This window comes from Saccoglossus kowalevskii, chromosome 6 (assembly GCF_978046115.1).
Source record: "Saccoglossus kowalevskii chromosome 6, keSacKowa6.1, whole genome shotgun sequence".
NCBI classification, from domain to species: Eukaryota; Metazoa; Hemichordata; class Enteropneusta; family Harrimaniidae; genus Saccoglossus; species Saccoglossus kowalevskii.
The window spans coordinates 39,314,347-39,338,124 of NC_140646.1; the positions used below are offsets into that span (position 1 = coordinate 39,314,347).

The 23,778-nt window shown below is 35.1% G+C and overlaps 1 protein-coding gene across 1 annotated transcript; it reads left to right on the top strand.

The window, feature by feature from the left end:
* Positions 1–1,405: 1,405 nt before the first annotated feature.
* Positions 1,406–21,930, top strand: LOC100367186 (E3 ubiquitin-protein ligase znrf2-like). The gene is made up of 5 exons (XM_002741156.3): positions 1,406–1,931; positions 12,795–12,890; positions 18,617–18,722; positions 19,879–19,947; positions 21,518–21,930. The coding sequence occupies exons 1-4, from the start codon at positions 1,577–1,579 to the stop codon at positions 19,934–19,936; spliced, it is 615 nt and encodes a 204-aa protein (XP_002741202.1). The 5' UTR covers positions 1,406–1,576; the 3' UTR covers positions 19,937–19,947; positions 21,518–21,930.
* Positions 21,931–23,778: the final 1,848 nt, after the last annotated feature.

Consider the following 23,778-nt stretch of genomic DNA (forward strand, 5'->3'; position numbering starts at 1 on the left):
CTGGCTTGTCCTTTATACATGCAGGTGGAATTTGTAACCATAGATATGGGGAGTTGGGGGAAGGGGGGGGGGGCACTTGAAATAAATATTTTGACTAAGGTCAATTACCCAGCAAGTAAAGTTGTTGCATTTTCATTGACTATTTCATGTTCCTATACTTCTAGAGAATGGACAATTTTAAGTTTTTCTGCTGATATTTTAAGTACTCATCAGTACATTTCAATTTAACTTTGTTCATAGATGTTCTAGGACAATGCACAGATCTGATTAGTTTTTGGTTGAAATCTGAGCATATTCATGATCTAATTTGCATAATAATTTTCTTTTCGGCTTCCCATGATCACATTGTAATGAAACTTGGTACATATGTGCCTTGGATATCTGTGCGGGTGAAATTTCTGACTTTCAATTTGAAAGGAATACTTCTATAACAGGGTTATATGTAAAAAATTGTCTTGAGCAAAAATAAGGCAGACTAATGCAGTAAATAATAGAGTATATTACGTATACATATTTAGTTTTAATTTTACTGATATGAAACCAAAACCAATATAAGCATTGAGTAAATAATGAATTCTTATTACATGTATATGTATATTATTAGTACTTAAAATAGTCTTAATTTTTTTCCCCACTGGGATGACTCCGGCCTAAATTTAGAGCCCTGGAAAATATTGTCCCTGTATTCAAATGAAATAAGATTCTTTAGATGTAGTATTAGATATGATTTTATGTGTACATGTATTTTGTTCTTGGGTGTTACATCATTGGCCTTAGAAATGCATGTTGTAAGGTGCATGGTTATACGAACTACGTGTGCATGCATTGGCAACAGCGCCCTCTATCAATGTAGTTTTTTTTGCTCTGGTTTGGACAATACACTGCAAATAAACCATTAAAAGGGTATTAATATATGCATATAAACAGGGTTTTAAATTTACGAATTACAGTGGAAACGCAAGTGTCAGTTTAGTTTTATATTTATCATGGCAGATTAAAGTAAAATTAAAACCCAGTGTTTAATTAATGTTGACCAGGGTTCTCCCCGGCCTGATTCGAGTGCCAGTCAACTTGACAGTAATTCTGATTGGATACAATATTCTACCTTTGCTACATGCAAACGCCTTATATACCATTTTTTACTACAAACCTTATTCAAAAATGAAAAAGAAAGAATATCTGTTTCCAATTACTAACATGATTGTATCGTATATCGTTGTGCATGCTTGGTCTATATCATGACACATTATTTAATGTTATTATTATTTTAGCAAGCTTTTACATGTATTTTTTTTGTTTTTGTTCAGAAGTTCATCAACCCACCCAGAACACGTTATGTAAATTAGTTCGCATTTCTGTTGATTGGTCACCAATGTGTGACGTCATCTTGTATTTTGGTCACAACATAGACAGGAAAACAAAATGGCTGCCTTTGGTTATTGCGTTACTGACTACAAGTCATTATTTACCGCCGTTTCTATCTAAATGGAAGTACGAAACGCTTATTTCATGTATGCGTAACGGAGTTCCGATCCCTATGCTGCATTCTGAGGCTTTATTTTAGAATAATACAGAGATGGGTGCCAAACCAAGCACGAGCAATCCACGTCTTCGGACTTACTCTGGTGCTGGACCGAGTGGTGGCTCAACTAGCAGTACCACAGCTGGCGGTGCCGGGGTGTTCTCTTTTGGTCAACATCATAACATATTTGGTTCTAACTCTTCAAATCCTCGTGGTCGTGCGAGATCACTTGGGAGTGTACAGAATGGACTAGGTCAGCAAAATATGCATGGTTTAACTATAAGTGGTAATGGTGGTTTTAGTCCTGACTCAGATAGCAGTTCACCCGATGTTGAAGCCAGTCAGCTGTTTGCCGTACAAGCGGCCCAGTCTTTACCAGCACATCTACTTTCACCGACATTTTTGACTGGTAAATGATTTTTTTTTTCAGTTGGGTAACGTTAGCTGTAATATGGTGGGCTCTTTACATGTTATATTTGTGTTTGTGTATTTTCCTCGTGTGATTGTTGCGTTTTCATTGAGTGGGTTCGTCTCATAATAAGATAGATAATACTAGTAGTTGATAACCGGTTGTGAAACTCGCTTGGACAATGGTTTAATAGTCTTCTTATACCCCCATTCCCGGACCGTGCTTTGTTGTTCACGGCCACGTTTGAATTAAGTCGGTACAGGATAAAAGAATAATTCTCTCTTGTCTAAATGATTACTAAAGTCAAAGTCAACTAATAAATAAACTTTTATAATCTGCACTGTCCTGTATTGTATTCTAAAAAGCACAGAAAGTTTAATTGTTGAATAAGCCCATTATCCGATATCGTATATTGCTCTGACTTTTAATGTAGTCAGAAATCTGTTTAGCAAGCCAAGCAAACAAGATTCCAATAATATATATTTAGCTACAAAACAATGAACTTCCTTAAAAAAAATGTATTTGCATGAGTTCCAATATTCATTTTTTTTCCTTATTAATGTGTTGTAATCAAACATTTCTCTTTGTTTACATTGGACATGTACCACAAAAGCGCTCAAATGGAACCAGTCACTAAATGCATGATTCTCATAAAACATTTTTCACCCACAATTTTGGACTTAATTACTGGTATAACTACAAGTATGGAAAACATGTATATTATATCAGGGAGCTGATTACCGGGGTATACGATATGTATAGTTTAAAACTTGAGAATGCCACAAAGTTTGCACTCAGGCAGTACAGGGTCCATGTGCCGTTCTATTTGACCACTGTACTGCCTTTGTGCCTAATTTATTTAACCATACTAGTTTTTGGACAATTTTTTTCCTTTGTGGTTTGATGCAATGAGCATGTGCACACTACTTGCATTGTCACATCTTGATAGTATATTGGCATCATGTGGAATTCAAATTTGTTAAATATTGGTCAATTAACTAATACTAAGTAACAGAAATTTATTTGGGGTATTCAAAAGATTATATGGTTACACATAAGAGTAGCCAGTGTCTCCCAGTGAGGATGGTATGTGGTGATGGTATGACAAACCAGAGCAGGAAGTCAGTAGAAGAAAAAAAAAATTTTCGTTGGCGTGAGGAAAAACAGTTAAACAGAGGTGTTAATCCCCCAAAAATTCATTGTTTATTCTTGTTTGTGATTGGTCCTGGCAACGTTAGGGATCGCGTCATAGCTCCGTCTTATAGAATTCACTTGTATGATAAAGTGGTGAAATAGTTTGAAATAATCAAAAAAAATTTGAAATTTTTCATCATAGTAAAAGGATTACCCTGTTCATTACATGGTAGTAACCCCCCATCCCTAACTCTAACACTCACTCCCAGTTACCCAATTCATTTGCCCCCTCTAGATGTCCTTAGGAGGGGCATTTACAATTAAATGGGGAGTGCTGGAGGGTAGGGTTTGGGGTACAAAAGGAATTCTTTCCTTTTTTATTCAAAATGTGGTGCTAGCTAAAACATGCCTTTTTTGTACATCCCATCTTATAAAGAGTTATTTCAGAGCAAATTTACTTAGCATTTTTGTACATGGGTTGAATTGACAATGTAAAACCATGGTTTTTTGTTTTTTTAGGTCAATGCAAAGCTACTTATAAGATATTGCCTGATTGGCTACTCAAGCCCAACTTCTGACAATCAGACCAATCATAGAGCAGCTTGTTCATTGATGTATCAAATTCCTTTTATATTTGCTTTGACTCAATTGGTTTATTGTACTAGTCCACTTGGTTTTGAGTTCTATTATGTTTAGTATGGAATCTAAACTATGGTAGATAATGAATCCCTGAAGATAGTGAGTTGAAACAGTTGGTATTTGCATGTTGTTGGGATGTTTCCTGTTTATGCTCAACTAATGATGCAATAAGGTGAAACTCTGTGTTACTCTGATGATCCTTACATGTAGTTAATTCACTTGATTGCCCTGATCAATTAACATGACTGATAACATTCATGTAATGATAATTTTATGATTAACTCGTTAATATCCAATTACACATTATTGATGATGAAGGCATAATAACTTTCATACTATGTTGATGATCTTGACTTAATATTTATATAATATTTAAATTGTGTTCAATTTGGCAATATGACTTGCTTAATCCATGGAGGTAAAAGACAGACCTCCATGCTTAATCTAACTTCAAATATATTTACACAACAACAGAATATATATAGCTTTTTTGTTTTATCTCATTTAAACCAATGCAATGATTCATATTGTGACCCAGTTTGCAAATAATTTACTCCCCATTATCAAGACCATATTGCATAATAATAAAATACAAAACAGAAAGACTCTAACTGCCATCTTATCTGGTATTAACTGATTGATTTAGTTTACTGAGTGATAGCTGGTTTAGTTAAATATTAGAAGTTAATGGTAAATGTCAGCTAGAGAATGCGAAGTAAAATCAACAAGTACTCTGTGAACCTTCAATCCAGAATGAATATAGTACCTTGATCTCCAGTTTGATTTTAATGCCTTGGGTGACAGCGGTTAGTACTCTGAAAATTGATTAGTTCCAGGGCTATTACAAAGGTGCTTGGTGACTCAGCATAATGTAGGTCTGAGCATGTTTAATTGCAGGCTTACATTGGCTTGTTGTTACTTGAAATAATCATAATAAATTATGTACAACCCAGTGCATTGAAGAGAAATTCCACTGTACTGGTTATATTCGATAGGCTGAATTATTGATCATTAAATTATCCAGTAGACATATCTCCTATATCAGCATTTCATTTATAAATTATTCACTGATGTCTAGGCTTTATCTAAAACCTCCAAAAAATGGTTTTGCTACTTTGCAAATGAAGAGAATAGCTTTTTGAAAAACTCTAATTTTTCAGATCCCGAGTTTTAATTTATTCTTCTGTTGGTGATGACATGTTTTCTAATGGTTTAAAATTACCCTTTGCCATTGATTGCAACTGCGAAAAGTTTAGCTGTACATAGTATGGCTTTGATAGCTATAGAGATTTTGATAATATGGTGGTTCTTTTAATGAACAATTTGTTCTATGTGTTGTTACCTGTAAATAATGCACAATTAAAATTAAATAAATATGTCTCATAAATAAGTCTGTTAAAATCACCCAATTTTGTAGCAGTGAAATTACCCAGGGGGTGGTTTGTTAAGTCACAGTGAATTTTGCAAAACTTTGTTCTTGCAAGAGTGCCTTTGCCCCAGTAAAAACAGTATTTTATAGTATTTCCAGGTCTCTCTTTTGAAGTGTGTGTGCTCATATAATAATGAATGTACATGTATTTTACTGCAGACCTTACTTTCTAGTAATAGTCTAGACTAGGAAGAGCAGTTTCTTGCTTGCCAGCCATTTTGTTTTACCAGACTTCCTCCTTTCCTTATAAGTCATGCCCTTAGTAAAATGGGTGTGAGCCGGTCACTGCAGCATTGATATTGTTTTGAACCATGGTTGTACCATAATAAATTTTTTTTTTGGAGATTCACTTATAATTAAAGTGATTCTACATTGCTTGAAATAGTGTGAGGAAACTGCTTATTTTGTGGAAACAAAATCCATAAATGTATGTGTAAGGCCATACAATGTTTGATTGACGTGATATTGTTAAACACAATGAAATTCCACAGGGAGAATGACTAAAAAAATAAAAATTAAAAAAAACATCCACATAAATTAAAATCTACATTGTAATGGTCTGTCCCGAACACATAAAAACATCTATTGCAGAAATTCTATTCTCTATTCTCAATCCATTGGTTCACTGCTCAAGAATATTTAGTCAGGACCGTAAAACTGTTGTCTTTGTTTCTGAAACCTGTTACATTAATGTAGCTTATTCATAACAAGAGTGCTCTCAGATCTTTAGCATCACAGCTTATTAATAGTTGATTTGACAAATTATACACAAATTGAATAGGTTCAGCTGTTTAAACATTTATATGAAATTTGTATGCATTGTACTTTTAAAATAAAATTATGTAGAGTTGATTGTAAAACTATTCCTCAATGGAGAGCTGCAGCTTCAAATATATTCCCATAGTGTAAAAACTGTTAATTTTTTGTCAAGAAACAATAACAAAAACTATAACAATTTCTATTCATAAAATAATCATCTTTTTTTCCCCTTATTAACTTTAATGGATCCCATTTAAGAGTTCTGACAATAGTATCGTTTAGTGCTTGTATTTGCATCATTTAAGTTAATTGGTTAAAAGTGACTGACTACAAGATTAGAATCATCCATGTATTTGTAGCTGTCAACCGACATTAAGTTATGGAACAGTTTGATGCGGTAATGACACATTTTTCATGTTTAGTCGATCAACTTTTTAAAACTTTTTTTTTGGTTGTGTAATTTCACCTTTACTCTAATGATTTTGACCTTGATAGAAAGACTGTTAAACATAAGTTTGTTAAATTGAAGCGTATTGAGGCCCTGACCTTATTTTGTTCTGTTCATTTGTTCAATTGATTTGAAGATATTATTGTTAAATATCTACAATTAACATTGATCTGAAAGAGTTACTGTTAAATATCTACAATTATCATTGATCTGAAAAAGTTACTGTTAAATATCCACAATGAACATTGATCTGAAAGATTTACTGTTAAATATCTACAATTATCATTGATCTGAAAAAGTTACTGTTAAATATCCACAATTAACATTGATCTGAAAGAGTTACTGTTAAATATCCACAATTAACATTGATCTGAAAGATTTACTGTTAAATATCTACAATTATCATTGATCTGAAAAAGTTACTGTTAAATATCCACAATGAACATTGATCTGAAAAAGTTACTGTTAAATATCCACAATTAACATTGATCTGAAAGAGTTACTGTTAAATATCCACAATTAACATTGATCTGAAAGATTTACTGTTAAATATCTACAATTATCATTGATCTGAAAAAGTTACTGTTAAATATCCACAATGAACATTGATCTGAAAAAGTTACTGTTAAATATCCACAATTAACATTGATCTGAAAGAGTTACTGTTAAATATCTACAATTAACATTGATCTGAAAAAGTTACTGTTAAATATCCACAATTAACATGGATCTGAAAGAGTTACTGTTAAATATCCACAATTAACATGGATCTGAAAGAGTTACTGTTAAATATCTACAATTAACATTGATCTGTAAGAGTTACTGTTAAATATCCACAATTAACATTGATCTGAAAGAGTTACTGTTAAATATCTACAATTATCATTGATCTGAAAAAGTTACTGTTAAATATCCACAATTAACATTGATCTTAAAGAGTTACTGTTAAATATCTACAATTAACATTGATCTGAAAGAGTTACTGTTAAATATCTACAATTAACATTGATCTGTAAGAGTTACTGTTAAATATCCACAATTAACATTGATCTGTAAGAGTTGCTGTTAAATATCCACAATGAACATTGATCTGAAAGAGTTACTGTTAAATATCCACAATTAACATTGATCTGAAAGAGTTACTGTTAAATATCCACAATGAACATTGATCTGTAAGAGTTACTGTTAAATATCCACAATTAACATTGATCTGTAAGAGTTACATTTTTGTACTGTTAAATATCTACAATTAACCTTGATCTGTACGAGTTACTGTTAAATATCCACAATTAACATTGATCTGTAAGAGTTACTGTTAAATATCCGCAATTAACATTGATCTGTAAGAGTTACTGTTAAATATCCACAATTAACATTGATCTGAAAGAGTTACTGTTAAATATCCACAATTAACATTGATCTGAAAGAGTTACTGTTAAATATCCACAATTAACATTGATCTGAAAGAGTTACTGTTAAATATCCACAATTAACATTGATCTGTAAGAGTTACTGTTAAATATCTACAATTAACATTGATCTGAAAAAGTTACTGTTAAATATCCACAATTAACATTGATCTGAAAGAGTTACTGTTAAATATCTACAATTATCATTGATCTGAAAAAGTTACTGTTAAATATCCACAATTAACATTGATCTTAAAGAGTTACTGTTAAATATCTACAATTAACATTGATCTGAAAGAGTTACTGTTAAATATCTACAATTAACATTGATCTGTAAGAGTTACTGTTAAATATCCACAATTAACATTGATCTGTAAGAGTTGCTGTTAAATATCCACAATGAACATTGATCTGAAAGAGTTACTGTTAAATATCCACAATTAACATTGATCTGAAAGAGTTACTGTTAAATATCCACAATGAACATTGATCTGTAAGAGTTACATTTTTGTACTGTTAAATATCTACAATTAACATTGATCTGTATGAGTTACTGTTAAATATCCACAATTAACATTGATCTGTAAGAGTTACTGTTAAATATCCGCAATTAACATTGATCTGTAAGAGTTACTGTTAAATATCCACAATTAACATTGATCTGTAAGAGTTACTGTTAAATATCCACAATTAACATTGATCTGAAAGAGTTGCTGTTAAATATCCACAATGAACATTGATCTGTAAGAGTTACTGTTAAATATCCACAATGAACATTGATCTGTAAGAGTTGCTGTTAAATATCCACAATGAACATTGATCTGTAAGAGTTACTGTTAAATATCCACAATGAACATTGATCTGTAAGAGTTGCTGTTAAATATCCACAATGAACATTGATCTGAAAGAGTTACTGTTAAATATCCACAATGAACATTGATCTGTAAGTTACTGTTAAATATCCACAATTAACATTGATCTGTAAGAGTTACTGTTAAATATCTACAATTAACATTGATCTGTAAGAGTTACTGTTAAATATCCACAATGAACATTGATCTGTAAGAGTTACTGTTAAATATCCACAATGAACATTGATCTGTGAGAGTTGCTGTTAAATATCCACAATGAACATTGATCTGAAAGAGTTACTGTTAAATATCCACAATGAACATTGATCTGTAAGAGTTACTGTTAAATATCTACAATTAACATTGATCTGTAAGAGTTGCTGTTAAAAATCCACAATGAATATTGATCTGTAAGAGTTACTGTTAAATATCTACAATTAACATTGATCTGTAAGAGTTACTGTTAAATATCCACAACGAACATTGATCTGTAAGAGTTGCTGTTAAATATCCACAATGAACATTGATCTGAAAGAGTTACTGTTAAATATCCACAATGAACATTGATCTGTAAGTTACTGTTAAATATCTACAATTAACATTGATCTGTAAGAGTTGCTGTTAAATATCCACAATTAACATTGATCTGCAAGAGTTACTGTTAAATATCCACAATGAACATTGATCTGAAAGAGTTACTGTTAAATATCCACAATGAACATATATCTGTAAGAGTTACTGTTAAATATCCACAATGAACATTGATCTGAAAGAGTTACTGTTAAATATCCACAATGAACATATATCTGTAAGAGTTACTGTTAAATATCCACAATGAACATTGATCTGTAAGAGTTACTGTTAAATATCCACAATGAACATTGATCTGTAAGAGTTACTGTTAAATATCCACAATGAACATTGATCTGAAAGAGTTACTGTTAAATATCCACAATAAACATTGATCTGTAAGTTACTGTTAAATATCTACAATTAACATTGATCTGTAAGAGTTGCTGTTAAATATCCACAATTAACATTGATCTGAAAGAGTTACTGTTAAATATCCACAATGAACATTGATCTGTAAGTTACTGTTAAATATCCACAATTAACATTGATCTGTAAGAGTTACTGTTAAATATCTACAATTAACATTGATCTGTAAGAGTTACTGTTAAATATCCACAATGAACATTGATCTGTAAGAGTTACTGTTAAATATCCACAATGAACATTGATCTGTGAGAGTTGCTGTTAAATATCCACAATGAACATTGATCTGAAAGAGTTACTGTTAAATATCCACAATGAACATTGATCTGTAAGAGTTACTGTTAAATATCTACAATTAACATTGATCTGTAAGAGTTGCTGTTAAAAATCCACAATGAATATTGATCTGTAAGAGTTACTGTTAAATATCTACAATTAACATTGATCTGTAAGAGTTACTGTTAAATATCCACAACGAACATTGATCTGTAAGAGTTGCTGTTAAATATCCACAATGAACATTGATCTGAAAGAGTTACTGTTAAATATCCACAATGAACATTGATCTGTAAGTTACTGTTAAATATCTACAATTAACATTGATCTGTAAGAGTTGCTGTTAAATATCCACAATTAACATTGATCTGCAAGAGTTACTGTTAAATATCCACAATGAACATTGATCTGAAAGAGTTACTGTTAAATATCCACAATGAACATATATCTGTAAGAGTTACTGTTAAATATCCACAATGAACATTGATCTGAAAGAGTTACTGTTAAATATCCACAATGAACATATATCTGTAAGAGTTACTGTTAAATATCCACAATGAACATTGATCTGTAAGAGTTACTGTTAAATATCCACAATGAACATTGATCTGTAAGAGTTACTGTTAAATATCCACAATGAACATTGATCTGAAAGAGTTACTGTTAAATATCCACAATGAACATTGATCTGTAAGTTACTGTTAAATATCTACAATTAACATTGATCTGTAAGAGTTGCTGTTAAATATCCACAATTAACATTGATCTGTAAGACTTACTGTTAAATATCCACAATTAACCTTGATCTGTAAGAGTTACTGTTAAATATCTACAATTAACATTGATCTGTAAGAGTTGCTGTTAAATATCCACAATTAACATTGATCTGAAAGAGTTACTGTTAAGCCTTTAAAATTTTAATTATTTTGACCATTGATCTATTTTTGTAAATCAGCTTACTGATTTTCAACAGATTGTCACAAAACATTGCGAGCACACTTTGGCTGTATAAAACAGTATTCATAATGTTTCGCATCACTTCCAGTTAACAGAGGTGTTTATATTCAATATCATGGCGAGGGCAGATTATTGCTACATGTCTGACAATGATTCTCATCAATTTCGTAGCCGAAAATGTGAAAGTGGACATTTATAGTAAAATATTATCCCTGATTGATGTTGCACACATTAGACAAAATGCAACCTTTGATTGATAAACACTGTGTGAGCCAACAAGATAAACAACCAACGATGTCCGGTGCAAAATAAATAGCAACTTGTAGGCTTGTGTATCACATATTGAACCTTGCATAGCAACAAGTGTCAAACAATATTCATTGAACTAAGAACATAGTTTTGCAAAATTTGAAATGGTATTGAAATCATGATTGTATCAAAAAGACAAGGAATGAAACGATGAGGATGTGAAAAATGATAATGTAACTGGAATTGTTCAAATTTCAAAACAAAAACACCTCCATAATCGCAAAAACAATTTTTCTGCTTCTGCTTATGCATGTGGTTTGTAGTTCCCTTTGGCACCTATTGATTTGCTATTGGCAGAAAGCAAACAACATAAACCTACCCCAAGATGAATAGAAACAAAGGAGATGAAAGGATTAATTTTATACATTACTGCAGCATTTGTCCATATACTGTATAGCTGCACTTCCCTCCATAGTCATGTCATACTAGTATGAATCAGTATATGTTCTCTTTTATTCACCACCAAGGGTCATGATTTTGGTTCATGCTGAGTGTTCAGGAAGCAAATCTTGGCATGTGCAGTGTTTCGGTCCCGGGCACTCATTACCATAGCACACTTCCAGTAAATACATGTATGACATTGAAGTGCAGTTAGCTTGTTATGGTTGGATGCTGGAGGAAGAGCACCTATCAACATATGCAGAGAATTTAGTTTCACATTGACAGCTCAACATGGAACAAAATACAGGTGTATGAGCGCATTATTTTGACATGAACCAATGGGTCTCATGCTGGTCCGATTAACCTGAACACAACTGCTGTTCAGCATGTGCAGAGATCTTGCAACGTGGCTTATATTTGATTGTTTATTGTGTCTAATCAGATGCACTTAAACTACATGTACTGCTTATTTGTAAACAGTCAAGAATTATTCTTTGAATTTGTTTGGTATATTTACATATCAATGAATATTAACATTTATTCTTTAAACAGCATGGTTATTATATTCTGCAGTAGCAATGGTCAATAATACATCGTAACACTGATCAGTATTTTGTTGTAATATTAGAACAAATCATTCAGTTTTAGTAGTTGCTGCACTTTTTATCTGCAACTCTCCTATTGGCACCCCTATCATAATACTACATTGGAGCCACATGTTTTAAATCCATATCAATGATTCTCAAGACAATGAGAGATGTAAATATGTCTGGGTTTTGAAATACAATTTAATGCAAAGGTGATAAATTGTGGTAAATTGCTGGGCTGAAAAACACTTCTTTGTAAATGTTTAAAAAAATGGGTTCATAAAACAGTCATGATACAATTAAGTCAGTCATGTGACACTTATGTAAATAAATCATACCCTGCTTAAGATCTAGATTTAATACAATAAAGTTTCAGATGCATTCAAAATGGCAACAACAAAAATACAAATGAAGACAAAATGAAAGCATAATAAAATGTGCCCAAAGTAGTTTAATTAGGAAACCATTGGAGGGCTATGCCAGGTACCTAAGACAGTTGAACTAAGAAACCATTGGAGGGCCATGTCAAGTGCCCACGGTAGTGTATTTAGGAAACCATTGGAGGGCTATGCCAGGTGCCCAAGACAATTGAACTAAGGATATTGAGGGGTACACTCCATGCATACATGTACTAAGTAATATATATTGAATAATGCATGCAATCTATTTTTCTTTTCTCTGTTTTCAGGAATCAAATGCCCAGTATGTTCTAAGTTTGTACCACCTGATGATATTGAGTGCCACCTTGTTATTTGTTTAACTAAACCAAGAATAAGTTACAATGGTAAGCATAACTAAGCCTGGTTACATTTGTTGCCTACATGTTAAGTACTCGTAGGAGGCTATAATGCAGCTGTCAGGAGGTGGGTTTGTTTATCATTGCCTGCACATTGTGGCTCCCATAGACAAGAGGTGGGTTTGTTTATCATTGCCTGCACATTGTGGCTCCCATAGAGAAGAGGTGGTTTGTTTATCATTGCCTGCACATTGTGGCTCCCATAGACAAGAGGTGGGTTTGTTTATCATTGCCTGCACATTGTGGCTCCCATAGAGAAGAGGTGGTTTGTTTATCATTGCCTGCACATTGTGGCTCCCATAGACAAGAGGTGGGTTTGTTTATCATTGCCTGCACATTGTGGCTCCCATAGAGAAGAGGTGGTTTGTTTATCATTGCCTGCACATTGTGGCTCCCATAGACAAGAGGTGGGTTTGTTTATCATTGCCTGCACATTGTGGCTCCCATAGAGAAGAGGTGGTTTGTTTATCATTGCCTGCACATTGTGGCTCCCATAGACAAGAGGTGGGTTTGTTTATCATTGCCTGCACATTGTGGCTCCCATAGAGAAGAGGTGGTTTGTTTATCATTGCCTGCACATTGTGGCTCCCATAGACAAGAGGTGGGTTTGTTTATCATTGCCTGCACATTGTGGCTCCCATAGAGAAGAGGTGGTTTGTTTATCATTGCCTGCACATTGTGGCTCCCATAGACAAGAGGTGAGTTTGTTTATCACTGCCTGAACATTGTGGCTCCCATAGACAAGAGGTGTGTTTGTTTATCACTGCCTACACATTGTTGCTCCCATAGAAATGAAGTGGGTTTATTCATCACTGCCTACACATTGTGGCTCCCTTAGACAAGAGGTGGGTTTGTTTATCATTGCCTGCACATTGTGGCTCCCTTAGACAAGAGGTGGGTTTGTTTATCATTGCCTGCACATTGTGGCTCCCATAGACAAGAGGTGTGTTTGTTTATCACTGCCTACACATTGTTGCTCCCATAGAAATGAAGTGGGTTTATTCATCACTGCCTACACATTGTGGCTCCCTTAGACAAGAGGTGGGTTTGTTTATCATTGCCTGCACATTGTGGCTCCCTTAGACAAGAGGTGGGTTTGTTTATCATTGCCTGCACATTGTGGCTCCCATAGACAAAAGGTGGGTTTGTTTATCATTGCCTGCACATTGTGGCTCCCATAGACGAGAAGTGGGTTTGTTTATCATTGCCTGCACATTGTGGCTCCCATAGAGAAGAGGTGGTTTGTTTATCATTGCCTGCACATTGTGGCTCCCATAGACAAGAGGTGGGTTTGTTTATCATTGCCTGCACATTGTGGCTCCCATAGAGAAGAGGTGGTTTGTTTATCATTGCCTGCACATTGTGGCTCCCATAGACAAGAGGTGAGTTTGTTTATCACTGCCTGAACATTGTGGCTCCCATAGACAAGAGGTGTGTTTGTTTATCACTGCCTACACATTGTTGCTCCCATAGAAATGAAGTGGGTTTATTCATCACTGCCTACACATTGTGGCTCCCTTAGACAAGAGGTGGGTTTGTTTATCATTGCCTGCACATTGTGGCTCCCTTAGACAAGAGGTGGGTTTGTTTATCATTGCCTGCACATTGTGGCTCCCATAGACAAGAGGTGTGTTTGTTTATCACTGCCTACACATTGTTGCTCCCATAGAAATGAAGTGGGTTTATTCATCACTGCCTACACATTGTGGCTCCCTTAGACAAGAGGTGGGTTTGTTTATCATTGCCTGCACATTGTGGCTCCCTTAGACAAGAGGTGGGTTTGTTTATCATTGCCTGCACATTGTGGCTCCCATAGACAAAAGGTGGGTTTGTTTATCATTGCCTGCACATTGTGGCTCCCATAGACGAGAAGTGGGTTTGTTTATCATTGCCTGCACATTGTGGCTCCCATAGAGAAGAGGTGGTTTGTTTATCATTGCCTGCACATTGTGGCTCCCATAGACAAGAGGTGGGTTTGTTTATCATTGCCTGCACATTGTGGCTCCCATAGAGAAGAGGTGGTTTGTTTATCATTGCCTGCACATTGTGGCTCCCATAGACAAGAGGTGAGTTTGTTTATCACTGCCTGAACATTGTGGCTCCCATAGACAAGAGGTGTGTTTGTTTATCACTGCCTACACATTGTTGCTCCCATAGAAATGAAGTGGGTTTATTCATCACTGCCTACACATTGTGGCTCCCTTAGACAAGAGGTGGGTTTGTTTATCATTGCCTGCACATTGTGGCTCCCTTAGACAAGAGGTGGGTTTGTTTATCATTGCCTGCACATTGTGGCTCCCATAGACAAGAGGTGGGTTTGTTTATCATTGCCTGCACATTGTGGCTCCCATAGACGAGAAGTGGGTTTGTTTATCATTGCCTGCACATTGTGGCTCCCATAGAGAAGAGGTGGTTTGTTTATCATTGCCTGCACATTGTGGCTCCCATAGACAAGAGGTGGGTTTGTTTATCATTGCCTGCACATTGTGGCTCCCATAGAGAAGAGGTGGTTTGTTTATCATTGCCTGCACATTGTGGCTCCCATAGACAAGAGGTGAGTTTGTTTATCACTGCCTGAACATTGTGGCTCCCATAGACAAGAGGTGTGTTTGTTTATCACTGCCTACACATTGTTGCTCCCATAGAAATGAAGTGGGTTTATTCATCACTGCCTACACATTGTGGCTCCCTTAGACAAGAGGTGGGTTTGTTTATCATTGCCTGCACATTGTGGCTCCCTTAGACAAGAGGTGGGTTTGTTTATCATTGCCTGCACATTGTGGCTCCCATAGACAAGAGGTGTGTTTGTTTATCACTGCCTACACATTGTTGCTCCCATAGAAATGAAGTGGGTTTATTCATCACTGCCTACACATTGTGGCTCCCTTAGACAAGAGGTGGGTTTGTTTATCATTGCCTGCACATTGTGGCTCCCTTAGACAAGAGGTGGGTTTGTTTATCATTGCCTGCACATTGTGGCTCCCATAGACAAAAGGTGGGTTTGTTTATCATTGCCTGCACATTGTGGCTCCCATAGACGAGAAGTGGGTTTGTTTATCATTGCCTGCACATTGTGGCTCCCATAGAGAAGAGGTGGTTTGTTTATCATTGCCTGCACATTGTGGCTCCCATAGACAAGAGGTGGGTTTGTTTATCATTGCCTGCACATTGTGGCTCCCATAGAGAAGAGGTGGTTTGTTTATCATTGCCTGCACATTGTGGCTCCCATAGACAAGAGGTGAGTTTGTTTATCACTGCCTGAACATTGTGGCTCCCATAGACAAGAGGTGTGTTTGTTTATCACTGCCTACACATTGTTGCTCCCATAGAAATGAAGTGGGTTTATTCATCACTGCCTACACATTGTGGCTCCCTTAGACAAGAGGTGGGTTTGTTTATCATTGCCTGCACATTGTGGCTCCCTTAGACAAGAGGTGGGTTTGTTTATCATTGCCTGCACATTGTGGCTCCCATAGACAAGAGGTGTGTTTGTTTATCACTGCCTACACATTGTTGCTCCCATAGAAATGAAGTGGGTTTATTCATCACTGCCTACACATTGTGGCTCCCTTAGACAAGAGGTGGGTTTGTTTATCATTGCCTGCACATTGTGGCTCCCTTAGACAAGAGGTGGGTTTGTTTATCATTGCCTGCACATTGTGGCTCCCATAGACAAAAGGTGGGTTTGTTTATCATTGCCTGCACATTGTGGCTCCCATAGACGAGAAGTGGGTTTGTTTATCATTGCCTGCACATTGTGGCTCCCATAGAGGAGAGGTGGTTTGTTTATCATTGCCTGCACATTGTGGCTCCCATAGACGAGAGGTGGTTTGTTTATCATTGCCTGCACATTGTGGCTCCCATAGACAAGAGGTGGGTTTGTTTATCACTGCCTGAACATTGTGGCTCCCATAGACAAGAGGTGTGTTTGTTTATCACTGCCTGCACATTGTGGCTCCCATAGAAATGAAGTGGGTTTATTCATCACTGCCTACATATTGTGGCTCCCTTAAACAAGGGGTGGGTTTCTTTATCATTGCCTGCACATTGTCGCTCCCATAGACGAGAGGTGGTTTCTTTATCATTGTCTGCACATTGTGGCTCCCATAGACAAGAGGTGCGTTTGTTTATCATTGCCTGGACATTGTGGCTCCCATAGACAAGAGGTGGGTTTGTTTATCATTGCCTGCACATTGTGGCTCCCATAGACGAGAGGTGGGTTTGTTTATCATTGCCTGCACATTGCGGCTCCCATCGAGGAGAGGTGGTTTGTTCATCATTGCCTGCACATTGTGGCTCCCATAGAGGAGAGGTGGTTTCTTTATCATTGCCTGCACATTGTGGCTCCCATAGACAAGAGGTGCGTTTGTTTTTCATTGCCTGCACATTGTGGCTCCCATAGACAAGAGGTGGGTTTGTTTATCATTGCCTGCACATTGTGGCTCCCATAGACGAGAGGTGGGTTTGTTTATCATTGCCTGCACCCTGCGGCTCCCATAGAGGAGAGGTGGTTTGTTCATCATTGCCTGCACATTGTGGCTCCCATAGAGGAGAGGTGGTTTGTTTATCATTGCCTGCACATTGTGGCTCCCATAGACGAGAGGTGGGTTTGTTTATCATTACCTGCACATTGTGGCTCCCATAGAGGAGAAGTGGTTTGTTTATCATTGCCTGCACATTGTGGCTCCCATAGAGGAGAGGTGGTTTGTTTATCATTGCCTGCACATTGTGGCTCCCATAGACGAGAGATGGGTTTGTTTATTGTTGCCTGCACGTTGTGGCTCCCATAGACATGAGATGAGTTGTTCATTGTTGCCTGCACGTTGTGCCTCCCATTGACATGAGATGAGTTGTTTATTGTTGCCTGCACGTTGTGGCTCCCATAGACATGAGATGGGTTTGTTTATTGTTGCCTGCACGTTGTGGCTCCCATAACATGAGATGGGTTTGTTTATTGTTGCCTGCACGTTGTGGCTCTCATAGACATGAGATGGGTTTGTTTATTGTTGCCTGCATGTTGTGGCTCCCATAGACATGAGATGAGTTGTTTATTGTTGCCTGCACGTTATGGCTCCCATAAACATGAGGTGAGTTTATCACTTCCTGCAATTTTTGTCTCCCATAGATGATTTTCTAGGAGATCTATATAATGAGTGAAATGCTCGACTGAACACCACAATTGTTTAGGTCAATGTCAAAAAGCAGATCTTTCAGGAGAGAATATGAAATACCCTCAACATCAAATGTTTATAGCGCATTATTAAGCATGAAAATATCCACAAAATGCATGCGATGTTTTTACATTTTTTTTGTTTACATTCGATTTCATGCATAATGTGTGGAATCTTGCAGTGAACCGAAAATGGTCTATTGACATGAAAACAGCTTGTACACACATGGGGTGTTCCATCACATCTGGTACATCACTATCAGATTAACGTTTTTATTGCTAGACTTATTTCTATGTTGTCACATCACTGCACTTTCAGGCTTAGTTCATTAAAATGTTGTTGTTTTAGTGAAATACTTTAGTTATACTCCAAGATAATTTCCAGAGCTTTATTAGGATTTTGTGGCTATTATGTGAAATATAAAATTTTCCAGAATTTTCTATAATTACAACAATGCAGTGGTAAAAAATAAAACAATGCATGCCACTGCATGACATTCCCATGGCGATACCTGGAATATGTTCATATTGTGTTCTTTTACAGAGGATGTGTTGACCACTGATACAGGGGAGTGTGTCATATGTCTTGACGATTTACAACAAGGCGATACTATAGCACGTTTACCTTGCCTCTGCATTTACCATAAAAGGTATTTTGATTACTTTGTAACCAAAGATATTTTCAAAATCTGTGATATTTGGGTGAAGGTTATTTATTTTAACATTTAATCTTTTCACTACCAATACCCCTTTTTCAGCACAAATTCACAAAATAGTCCTGTTTATAATCTGCTTTTTCCTTCAAAAAATTGAGACAAAAATAGCCAAATTTTTTGAATAAAAACTAAAAATTGACTCAAATTATTAGATTTCATTTCCTGAAATATTGACGAATATAAGAAAAAAGTGTAAAAAAATTGGCCGAGAAAGTCTGGTGGTGAAAATGTTAATTTAAAATCATACAAATTTAACATAAATTTTACAACAAGTTGGGAAATTTTGTTTTTTTATCAATTGAATGCATATTTGTATATTTTTATGTATTATTGAGAATAATTTAGATATTATTGACCTACCGGTATATAAATAAATACCTTTTTACTGAATATCGTTAGATTTTCCAAAAATAGTTGCTTTATCTGTTTATTGTGACATGTGTATGGTCTATATTCATGTGCTTTATTCTGTATTGTTGAAATCTATGATAACATTTCATTTTGAAACAAATGTTTTTTTAACAAATTCTGATTGAATGAATTTATGAAATCAGTTCCAATGATAACTGATGCTCGAAAAAAATATACACTAAATCAGATACCGGTAGTTGACAATACATGTTTAATCATGTTATTGGCTATAAATTGTCAGTCTTATTACATTGTTGCTATTGACTACTATTACCATGTCAACCATCTGTACTAGGCAATATTATTGCCTTAAAGGTAGCAGTCAATGCTTATACATTAGTACTTAGTATATTGTCACCAAACTGTTTGATAATTAAACTATTTCTTTGCTGAATAACACTCTGCAAGTCAGCGTTACTATATTATGTTTTTTGTTTGTGTCAACTGCTGCACAGTAGGAAATTAGAAAGCACTGCCACCCAGATGGTGACATGGCAGTAAATAACACACGCAAAGACAGTGTTGATAACTTTATTACACATGTTTCCAGATTACAACGCACATGTTAGTCTGTCCTCTGTTGTATTTTATCTATAATATTATTTCAACAGTGAGTCAAAGGGAATAACTTAATTTAGCCTTGATGAAACACAAACATGTTTTTTCTTCTCTTTTCTAGTTGTATTGATTCATGGTTTGAAGTGAACCGATCATGTCCTGAGCACCCCAATGATTAGAGTATTGAGAGGTATGTACAATTTGGTTGAAGCAGCTAGGAGAAGAGTCCCCTATCTATTGGCTACTTCTCAACATCATCATTTTTGTGTCAATATTGATCTGATTCTCACCTGAACTAACATTTTATGTAGCCATGGGTGATGTGTAATTTCTGGACACCGCATTGTCAGTGTAAATACTGACAATTTTATGGTTGTGATAAATTTCACAACTCATCAGTTTGGGGCATAATGAATAGGAATTTTTCTGATTGTATGAACAAATCTTTTCTGTGATGATTTCCACAGAAAAGCAGTAAATGATTTCATCTCAAAGATGATGCCCTGGACTTATACCCAGGCAAAATAGGAGAGATCAGTAGGACACCGTACAAAATACACGCCAAACAATAAACGCCTCTGCTCTGTTTGACTTCAAAAACAGGCTATCCCTAATGGCATTGACCACACTCAAAGATTGTCTAGCATCTTACTTTACTAATTCAAAGTTTTGCTAATTCTCTGCAGTACCTCTGAAACCACCAACTTCATCAACCACTCTTCATCGCCACTTATTCCACCATCTTAGCCCCACCTCTCTAAATTCTGTCATAGTGGCCACACGTTGCAAAATCACATACACAAATAATAATTACAATGAATATAAAGATAAATAATAAGAATTCATGACACCATGAATAAAAAAAAAATTTTAGTGAATTGATATGCAAGCCTACAATAAAACTCAGCATGCTGTTTTTAACACTCATAGTGGACGACACAGTATGGTTTAAAATTATAAACACTATTTGAAAAATGAGAGGATTTGAGCAGTAACACGGGAAATATTATCAGCACCACTGTGCATAACTGTGTTAGAGTTCCTGGTGATATATATGTGTACAGCTTCAGTACGGGGTCAAAGTATGGTCATTCTGACAGCATACTAAATCACTACATGAATAACTTGATATCACTAACTCTTTCTGTTTTACTTGCTCACGTTTAAAGTAGTAGTTATAAATAATTAACATTTTGTGTGCACCACACTTCCTTCACTGTGGGACGTAATGCGTTTGTCCCCAAGAATGGTAAACTTGTTTGCCTGGAAATGAGATCTTACTTTGTATTAGTTCAAAGCTGGTTAAATAATATTTATTATTATATATCTGTCACTGCCATACTTCTGCAGTATTTTACAGGGTATTTTCATCCTACCATATTAGGAAATACGAATTCAAAATGTAGAATGATTATGTGCGTAAGCATCCTCTAATAATAAAAACAAACATGGCTGCCACCAGAGTTTGACCGGACTCCACACAAAGTCCGCTGATTCTGTTCTAAACATTTTGGATTTCGGCATTCCTGTGATCTATTCTTGTAAGGAAAAGATGTATAATAATAAGGTTATTACAAGGATACATCAAAGTATGCACTCAGACAGTACACCGCGCATCGACCTCCGCTGCACGTTGGTGAATACCTTTGGGATACCTCTGCAATGCATTCATTCGCACACACATGCATGCATCCATTTTCTTGTGGCTTCTGTTTTCATATGTGAGGTAATGCAAAATGCATTTGTTTTTGTCTTTGCAGATTACAATTTAATAACCAAGAAGTGCATGAATAAAAACAAAATGGTTCAACACCTGACGTATTTTGTTACTGATTTCTTTTAGTATGATTTGTCATCGTCTGTATGTTAAAACTGGACCACTTCCATACCATGCCAACTTGAGATTTTTTAGATATAATAAATATGAAGAAATTAGCAGGGAGATTGCTTTTCGTAATGAGAGAGACATTTTACGATATGAAGTTCATGTCTTTTTGATATTTTAATAATGTCAAGACAAAGATGTGTTTGTTTTTTTCAATTGGCTTTGTAAATTGTATAGATTTGTGACAAAGTATTCTGTTTTATTGTTGATTACCTATCATGTCTTGATATTCTGTAATATATGACTTTGCTCTATAGTAAGAGAAATAAAAATGATATATTCAGTAGATTTCCTGTGTGTGTGTCTATTCATATTAGAATGCATTCACATTTCATCTCTGCTCCATCAGAAGCACACATAAATTACTTACCGATACACACCTATGTCATGTACTAAAGTAAATGAAGTAAATACAGATCCAAGTTTAGTATACTTAAAAACAGTTTTACGTCTCGCATGTGAACTATCCAAATGTGCTGGTACATCAACAAATCTTTTGATGAGTCATGAAGATTACTATGGGTCACTGTAAAATAAAAAAAACTTTCAGAATGCTTATAATTACTTGCATGAAGTTAAAGCATTATCTAGTATATATTTAGTTTATTTATTGCCATTTGATTTATTGATGTGAATTGTGCTATGGGTATCTCAACTGTTCATAATAAATAATAAAGATATCGCTGTCATTACTGATACCAAAATTATTATGTTTTTCTGCTCTGTTAGCACCCAGTCATCAAAGTATTTTTAGCAAATATTTTTGGTCCAAAATGCTAGTTGACTTCTACTTGATAACTGCTAGTATGATTGAATTGATACTTGGTATATATGTACATAAACCTTGGATTAGATCATTTCGTGACATGAGGGAACTTCCTACTAATTACATATCCTGTAACTGGAGTTGATGAATCCAAAAATTACTATTAAACTTGTCTGTGATAAGATCTAAACACAAAGTTGTAAGAGTTAAATGTTAACCAAGCCATGGTTATTTATTTCTTAATTATGGTAACTATATGTATTTTTATTGCTAGACAGCACTGCTGAAGCAGCAAGGCTGCTTCATCTGTAAGGTCGTTAAATAAGGTCACTAAGATTTTCCAGTCAAATTTGTATGATAAATTTTATCATCAGCATACATTGAGAAAAGTACACCAGTATCTTACTCGTAAAAATTAGTTGCTGAGTTTAATCCTACTCGTATCATACATCATATTTATTTAATTATTTATAGTGAAATTATACTGGAGGAGGGAGGGGGTCATCTTTAAAGCATAATGGGTAGGGGTTTGTGGCTCAACTATTTATGACCCCACTTGCTTCCAGACCACTGTTTTTTTAGTAGTTTCATACCCTCTTCTAGACCAACATATTTCAGTACTGCCAAACCATGCACAGTGCCATGGCATAGTGTCATATATTAATATTAATCTTAATTAAAACCGTATCCTGATGTGGGGTCTTGGTAGAGACAACAATAAAATAACAACAGAAAAAAATGATAAAAACAAAATGTTACATATATATATATTATGAAAATTTATATTCACTATTATTACGTTTTTCTGCACAACCTATATACTTCATTTGTTCATTTTATTTTATTTTTCCTTTGCATTCATGTTTTCCCCTGAAATCAGAATACTAGTAGCATTTCACTATGTTCGAATCAAAGTGAATAACTCCAATAAATTATGATTATTATTATACCGGTATATAGAACAGGTCGAAGTTCAAAATGCGTACAGCACTATGCTTTGGGAACAGTCAGAGAGGCTTGCGAATAATAGTATTTCAAGGGTTTTTCCCAAGATTTTTTGAAGATTAGCTAATACATGTATAACAGTAATAAAACACTTGTTCCTTCTTATGTTAATTCGGAATTAGAAATATAATGAAAAAGTTGATATCAGTTTCTTTCTGTTTTTATGTGCATCACTTTTTAAACGAATAAATGATTGCATCGAGGACACAAGGACAAAGCAAATCTAAAATCACGCTCTCTATTCAACGTGAACTCGTAGGTCACCAGGCAAGTTTCTTTCAGATTATTTTGTGTTGTTATCTTATACAACTATAAGATTATTCAAAATAACAAATATTTAACTAATATCAAGCTGAGAACGAAAA

Excerpts from the sequence above, each read along its gene's own strand:
- LOC100367186 (XM_002741156.3), top strand. The coding sequence starts at position 1,577 with ATGGGTGCCAAACCAAGCACGAGCAATCCACGTCTTCGGACTTACTCT. Across the intron at positions 12,891-18,616 it reads ACCAAGAATAAGTTACAATG|AGGATGTGTTGACCACTGAT; the intron begins GTAAGCATAACT and ends GTTCTTTTACAG. Across the intron at positions 18,723-19,878 it reads CTCTGCATTTACCATAAAAG|TTGTATTGATTCATGGTTTG; the intron begins GTATTTTGATTA and ends TCTCTTTTCTAG.